General features: G+C 49.6%; 1 protein-coding gene across 1 annotated transcript; it reads right to left on the bottom strand.

Annotated features, from left to right (window-relative positions):
* Nucleotides 1–1,221: 1,221 nt before the first annotated feature.
* On the bottom strand, nt 1,222–6,476 carry METTL21C (methyltransferase like 21C). Its single transcript, XM_032402660.1, has 3 exons — nt 6,270–6,476; nt 3,377–3,494; nt 1,222–2,365 (listed from the first exon to the last, which is right to left on the bottom strand). Exons 1-3 carry the CDS (start codon nt 6,450–6,452, stop codon nt 1,971–1,973), a joined length of 696 nt encoding a protein of 231 aa, XP_032258551.1. The 5' UTR covers nt 6,453–6,476; the 3' UTR covers nt 1,222–1,970.
* Nucleotides 6,477–7,268: the final 792 nt, after the last annotated feature.

Raw genomic sequence — 7,268 nt, 5'->3', positions numbered from 1 at the left:
ATTGGAACCCTGGATTTTCCAAAATATATAATACTAAATTACTTAGTTTAAAATTTATATTACATAAAATATATTTTTAGGGTGATAAAGTTATGGTTATGTGTATCGTATATATGAACCAAATCTACAGAAGAACGGATATCTATTATTTCCTTCAAATTAATATAGAATTGGAGAAGTAGGTGGAGGTACAGATAAAACAAGATTTGCCAGGAATTGAAAATCCATGGCGGCCGGCTGGGGGGGGGGGGGGAAGGGGGGGGGGGGGAGGTCATGATTCTTTCTTCCACTTATTTAACCAGCATTATTGAATTATAGTTGCTGCACAATAAACTGCACGTTTAAAGTGTACGATTCGTCTACTTTTAATACATTTAAATTTTCCTATAGAAGTTTGAAGACAAAGTCTTTAGAATTGTGATCAGTCTGGCTTTTCTAAAAGGGCAGACCTGTATCCATTTAGAACATAATGAAATAAGCATATGATCATCATATCCTTTTGTCCTGGAAATGTGAAAGAAATCTACTTATAAGTCTAAGAAGAGATTTAAGGGTCAGGTCCCATGCTGTAACATCACTGAGCTTTATATAAAATAATTGATATTTGGCAACTTTGCTAAACTCATGAATTCCAGTAATTCCACTGTAGATTATCCATAGTCCCAGGGGTCAGCAAACCAGGGCCTATATGTTTAATCCAATCCATAGCCTGTTTTTTGCAGGGTCAACAAGCTAAGAGTAGATCTTGAATTTTTGTAATTGGCTGTAAATATATATATAATACACATATTCTGTAGAAACAGTGTGTGGACTGAAGATACTTATTAGCTGGGCCTTTACAGAAAAGGTTTGCTGACCCTGGCTTACATAAACAATGCTATCATCCGCAAATAGTGCCCTTTTCTTGCATTCTAAATGTGCATGTTTTATTCCTTTGCTTTCCCACATTGGCTAAAGCCTCTAGTATAATGCTGAGAAATGGTGGTAGCTGGATTTTTTGTTGTTCTCCCCTATTAGAGAAGAAGCTTTTAACATTTTTTTTTAAGATTTTATTTATTTATTTGACAGAGAGAGACACAGCAAGAGAGGGAACACAAGCAGGGGGAGTGGGAGAGGGAGAAGCAGGCTTCCCGACAAGCAGGGACCCCGATGCAGGGCTCCATCCCAGGACCCTGGGATCATGACCTGAGCCAAAGGCAGATGCTTAAAGACTGAGCCACCCAAGCCGCCCTGCTTTTTTAACATTTTATAATCATGATGTTTTAGATATTTTTGTAGCCTTCCTTTATCAGAACACACAAAAATTCCATTCTTTTCTACTTCTCTAGAAATTTTAATCATAAATTTGTGGGGGGAAAACAGACAATCCAGAAATCTAACTTGAAGTGATCCCAGCAATTCATTGGCACAGAAGCAGGGCATTCGTAGAGTGGATTCTCTTAGGAAGTTCCTAAGACAACATCCTTGACAATTTCCTTATTCTAGTACCATTCCCGTATTTTTCATTTTTAGTCCATGTTACTGTTTTCTGTCACTCAGTAGCCTCTTCTTTTGCTACAGCTAAAATCTGTATAAGTAGATTCTTCAAAATTAAGAAGGACCCTTTCAAGCTCAGTTTCAAAAAGCATGTGACCAAAGTGTAGTATTGACAAATTTGCAGTAGAAAGAACAAGGGGGAAATCCATTTGTTTACAAATTTATTCACGTAAAGTTTGTTAAACAATTGAGACTTTTTGGAAGCCAACACAGCTACTTTTAAGTTTTCATATTACTCTTTGTAGATATTTAGATTAACCAGATAATCTTAAATAGGTGATTTTAGAAAGCTGCTGTAATATTAAATTATGTTTATCTAGGCATACAAGTCGTTTTTATGCACTACCTTCTCGATCTCACAAGTCTTTTATTGACAATACAGTTTCCAACACTGCTCAAAAGACACTAATGTTTCGAAAGGCATTCTGTTTAATTTAATCCCATATTAGTATTCCTTTGAAAATTTTGACTGATGACTCTGGAAATTCAGCCAAGAGTGTTGTGTCAAAAACTTGCTTGAATTTATCTAAGAATTCGTAATCGGTGCTGAACCTGAATTTGTTTGCCCAAAGCAACACCGTCCCTGGCTGACAAAGGTACGCCATGGTGGTGAGCAGCTTGTCCAGGAAGTAGTGGTGGTAGACCACGTCCGAGGCCAGAACGTAGTCGTAATAAAACGTCGACTTGGGGAAGTGTTGCTCCAGGCTCTCTCCCCAAACCAGCTCTCTCACTTCCGGCAGATGTGCTGCACGTTTTAATGTGTTCTTCAAAAGATTGTATTGAAGGTTTCCTAGGACATCAGGCAAATCCGTTGCTGTGACTTGAGCTCCTAAGAGATAAAAGAGAAAAATTGTAACAATTACCTGGAAACATGCAGGCAGCCACAGTGGACATAGACACTCAGGGAGACACAAGAAATGGAACTGGGCTTCTCAGCTTTGTCCACATTTGCACGTGGACTGGACATACTTGACCCAATCCCGCTGGATAATTTCCCATGGGGAGCTCTGCCCTGTGCACTGTCCGCTGTTTCACAGCATCCCAGGTCTCTACCCCCAGACTCCACCCCCAGCTCCTGGCGATCAAAAATGTCTCTAGAAGTGGCCAAATGTCCTTTATGGGGCAAAATCACCTTTGGTTGAGAACCACTGAAATAGAATAATGTTATCATTTTTTAAGAAATAGTTGTGTGGTGTTGGGAGATTTCAGGATAATTAGCTGCTTAATAAATCATGTTTTCCTTCTAAAACTCTATCTGAAGATTTGATCTATTTTGTACGACTGCCTGTCTCCAACCTAAATTTTTAAATTAATCATTAGGCGTTTTAAAGCTAGTGACAAGAGTTCACAAAGTGGACCACCCCAGTTCCAGACTGGATTTAATAGAGGAAGCTCTGTAACGGTGGAGTCAGAAGTACCCCACATCTGTGCCCACCTCTTGCTCAGTGCCCGGAACTCACAACCTGAATTTGGTGTATAAACCTGTCTCCACCTTGGATTAACTCACTTATTTTTCTTCAAAATGTTATAATATTTGCAACGAAAAGCAGGAGACAGCATAACGTAGCTGTTTACAACAGGAGAGTCACAGCTCCAGAATTACAGCTTCATCGCATGGTCCTCGGTGGGCCAGGCAGGTCCCCTAACCTCTCTCTCACCTGCGATTATCTTATTTCTGGGCCAACAGTACTAATGCCTAGCTCAAGATATTTTGGGAGATTCAGTGAGTGAAATCATGGCCAAGCACCTGAGTCACAGCTGGCCAGGGAGAAAGCGCTCCCTATCATTGCTGTCAAAGTCAAAGTGTTTTGGAAACAAAGTCAGGAATAAGCAGACAAACCTAAAATACTGGCCACAATGGAGACAAGGCCTGGTCCGGCACCAATCTCAAGTATCTTGGCATCTTGGAGATTCAGTTCCTCTGTATGTTCCTCCAAATACTGACACAAAGCCGTAGCCTAAAAAACATTTGCAGGTGTCACCCGAGCTTTGGAACCTTGGAGAACAGTGGCGGCCCGACCTCCCTTCCCCACCCCAAGCGAAACACTACAAGAGATGTTATTAATAGTTGCAGTTTATCGAGGGGCTCCGAAGAGTCAAAATATGCATTCAATGCCCTGTTTGGACCTCTGGAGTATGAAAGGTATGATACGCATCAGAGGAACTGGAGACAGACTTGCTGAATCGCCTCTATCCTCTATCTGAAGACTGTGGGTCAGTGTCCGGGAAGAGGAAGGCCCCCTCGGCTCTTACAAGTCCAGGAAGGAGGCCTGAAAGCAGCAACCTCTTGCTCTGGTTTGGTCCCGCCGGCTGCCACCTGCTCCGAGAGCATTGCTGTACGTCTTCCCCACTTCCCTCCTGACTCCTTTCTCCAAGTTCGGGTGGGTTAGAACTTTGTCTGCTACCCTGGACAACGGGGCAGTTTATTTTTTTAAGCGGTCATCTAAGAAACAGACTGTCGATACCGTGCTTCTAAGGGGCGCACACTCTGGGGCGGTCGGGGGTGGGGGTCTCCAGACTGCGCTTCTGCAGGCCACCGGGCGAGGGCGGTGCTGCTGGTCCGTGGACCACACTTCGCGGAGCGGCGAGGAGATGCTAAAAAGCATGTGAGTGAATTGAGATAACTTTGTAGACAGAAGCTCAAACGTTCCTTTCCTTCTCCCTTCCTTCTCTTCTGCCTCCACCTTCTCCTGACCTTTCTACGGAGAGATCAAGGGTATTGGCTTTGCACTGACTGATGAGGCGTTCGCCTTTATGCCAGTGGGGTCTCAGCAGCGCCGCGGATGTGAGAGATCCGGAGGGTTCGGCATGAGGACGTGAATCCTGAGATGACAAAGCAAACCGAACTCTAGTCTGTGTGCACTCTCACCTCTTCTCTTCCTGTGGCTGCTCAGAACTTGATGGGACGCCACGTTTTGGGGGAGGGGGCTGGGGCGGCAGGAACCCCAGCCCACGGGCTGCTGTCGCCCCCCCCCCCCCCCCCCCCCCCGGGGGTTCATAGTGAAGAGTCCACACGCCCAGACGAACGTGCGGTCACGGCTCCTCTCCAGGGGACGCAGGCCGGGCTGGGAAGGGGCCTGTGCGCCCACTCGGACGGGCGAGCGGCGTCAAGGAGGCACACGCTGGGGGCGCGGGGGGTGCCCCAGGCGCTGAAGGATGGGGAGTGTCCAGCCCCCCGAGTGTCCAGCGGGGGGCGGCGGGTGAAACAGCCACGCACGGCGCATTGCCAAGAGTTCTGGCGCTGGGGAGGGAGCTTCTGGATGAAGAGGAAGGATAGTGACTTGTGATGGCAGGGGTTTCCCTGTGAGGAAGAGTGTCACCTAGAGCCACCAAAGAGACGTGCTGTGAGGGGTTTTCCAAGCGTCCCTCAGTGCCCTGCCGGGTGAGCAGCCCGGCGACCAAGCTTTTCTCAGGAAGCACGGCCCTGCGCCACCCCCAGCTTCCCGCCCCCTTAGCAAACGCCCGAGGGAGCTCCTTCACCCACAGCGGCCCTTGGAGCCTCACGAGGAAGCGTGTTTTCGCACGTCATGTAAACCCTTCCTTGGCAGCTTTCGGGAAATGGGGGTGCCAGGAGAGGCCAGGGTGTGGTGCGCGGAAGGTTGAGGCCTTGGAATAAAATGGTCCTGTGGACAAATATTCTTCCATTCCTGATCTCCTGGTACCCCTGCTTATGGTTGTCCATTTGCCAAATATATTACAATAGGAAGCTGGGGAGCAGGTTGGTGGTTTTCAAACGTGTTATTAAGCCAGAGAAGAGGATTTCCCTATGAAGGAAATCATACTTAACATGCATGGGGGGCAACACTGAGCTTCCTTAGCCAGGGGATGGGGGTGGGCAGCTCTAGGAGCCTGGAGCCCTTTGTCTGCCCCTCCCCTTGTCCAGCCTCCTTGTCCCCCGTCACCTGCCACTGCTACCCAGGCCCCCGCCCCAGGGAGCTCCATGGCACCTCCACCCCTGATGCTCAGCTGCAGTCCCTGGAGCAGCACCTCTGAGTCCCAGGTCTGCATTGGAAGACAAACCCCAGGCCATTCCCCGCCAGCGACAGAGCAGCTTGGAGCCGAAGCGTCTCAAAGAACAACCCAGCGGGCATCGGAGGGCCAATGTCCCAAAGCCGGTGGCACAGCTCTCCCAAATGAGTCGGCTTTTTGAGCCCCCACCTCCCCAACTGGCAGGTGCAAACAGTGGCGCGTTGGTAATCCCAGGTGGCAGGCGTGGCGCGCAGCTTCCACAAGTGCTCACACCGCCCAACCTCCCCAGTGCGGGGGGAAAAAGGTGGGGGAGGCGAAGCAAGCAGCCAGGAACTAGCAGATTGGCTCGCAGTTCAGAGCGTCTCCCCCATTCCCATGCCCCCCTCGCATGGGGGGCTGCAGGGAGGAGAGGGGGGCGGCTTCCTACCCGCTTCTGCGGGAACAGCCACGGCGTGGAAGGGAAGCGAGCACCCGGCTCCGATTGTTTTTTTCCTCAAAATTCATATGAATTTTTCATCTTACTTCCTGATATATTCAAGCTGATCTGATGTAAAAAATAATGTTTCAGGAAACATGGCACAGAGGGAAATGAGGCTTCTGGGAGAGATGCTGGGCTTTTGCGGAGCCAAGCGCACCCCCAGCCCCGGGCCAACACGCGGTCCTCCCCTGCAGAAGCACAGAAGGTGAAAGCACTCGGCGACCTGTCCACGGTGGAACTGCCGCCCCCAGGAGCCCCGACATCCCGAGGGTAATGGCGGTCTCACCCCGGGCCACACCACCGCTCCGTAGCTCTCTATGGACTCTTGGATGACGATCTTTGTGCCCGCAAACAGGTAATGCTCCTGCGTGTAGCTGGCGTAATCTGTAGGGACAAATCTCTGGAGGCTATGAAGAGACGGTTCTATCTTGTTAGAATCTGTGGGGGCAGAAAATAAAATAGGTTCCATGAGTTGTTGCTGCAGAACAAGCAGAACTAGGCCACTGGTAAGAGGGGAGCGGCCCGGGCGGGTTTCCCCCAGAGGGGCTGACGCCCGCAGTGCCCGCCGCGACTAGCACAACACGGAGTGACACCGGGCGATAGGGGCGAAGTTCAGACGCGAGGTCTCCGGGAGATGCCCGAGCGCCAGGCGATGCCCTGGGTCCGTTCCGCGACGTAGCCGAGGACAGCTCTATCCCCACGCCTGTGTTCCGATGGCAGGAGAAAGCCAGCTTACCCGCAGAACGGCACGAAGGAGCGGTCTGGATGAGGACCTAGGCACACACAGACCTGACTATTTTTAGGACTTGAAGCGAAGTAACATTCCCGCATGTTGGCTGGAGCATGTTCCTTAAATCCTTCCTACAACTCTCCTCAAAAGGCACCGGTCACCCGAAGACGAGCTAGCTGCGCAGCCCGGGGGAGGCGGCCAGATGAGCTCAGCCTATTAAGTTACAACGGCTTTAAATACCCTTTAAACTCATGGGCGGCTCTCATATATCATATAAAATGAGCAGAAAAGAGCACCTGATCGGGGCTGACATCATAGAAGCACAGATGGTGCCGATTTTGCTGAGTCTTCCAGGAGAACACGAGCAGCGTGGGAAAATGTCAGGGGTGGGGACGCCGAGCGCACTCGCACTAGGGGTCGCCCGCAGAAGAGAAGCGGCGGGTACCCGCGGTGAGAAGGAGTCAGCGGCGAGGAGCTGGAGGGAAGCCGAGTGAAACCTGCCTCTGCTCCCTGAGATCCGCCTGGGACCTTCTTAACCGCACGTGGAAGGTGGGC

Source organism: Phoca vitulina, unplaced genomic scaffold, assembly GCF_004348235.1.
Source record: "Phoca vitulina isolate PV1807 unplaced genomic scaffold, GSC_HSeal_1.0 scaffold5, whole genome shotgun sequence".
Lineage (NCBI taxonomy): Eukaryota > Metazoa > Chordata > Mammalia > Carnivora > Phocidae > Phoca > Phoca vitulina.
This window is presented reverse-complemented; position numbering and strand designations above follow the sequence as displayed.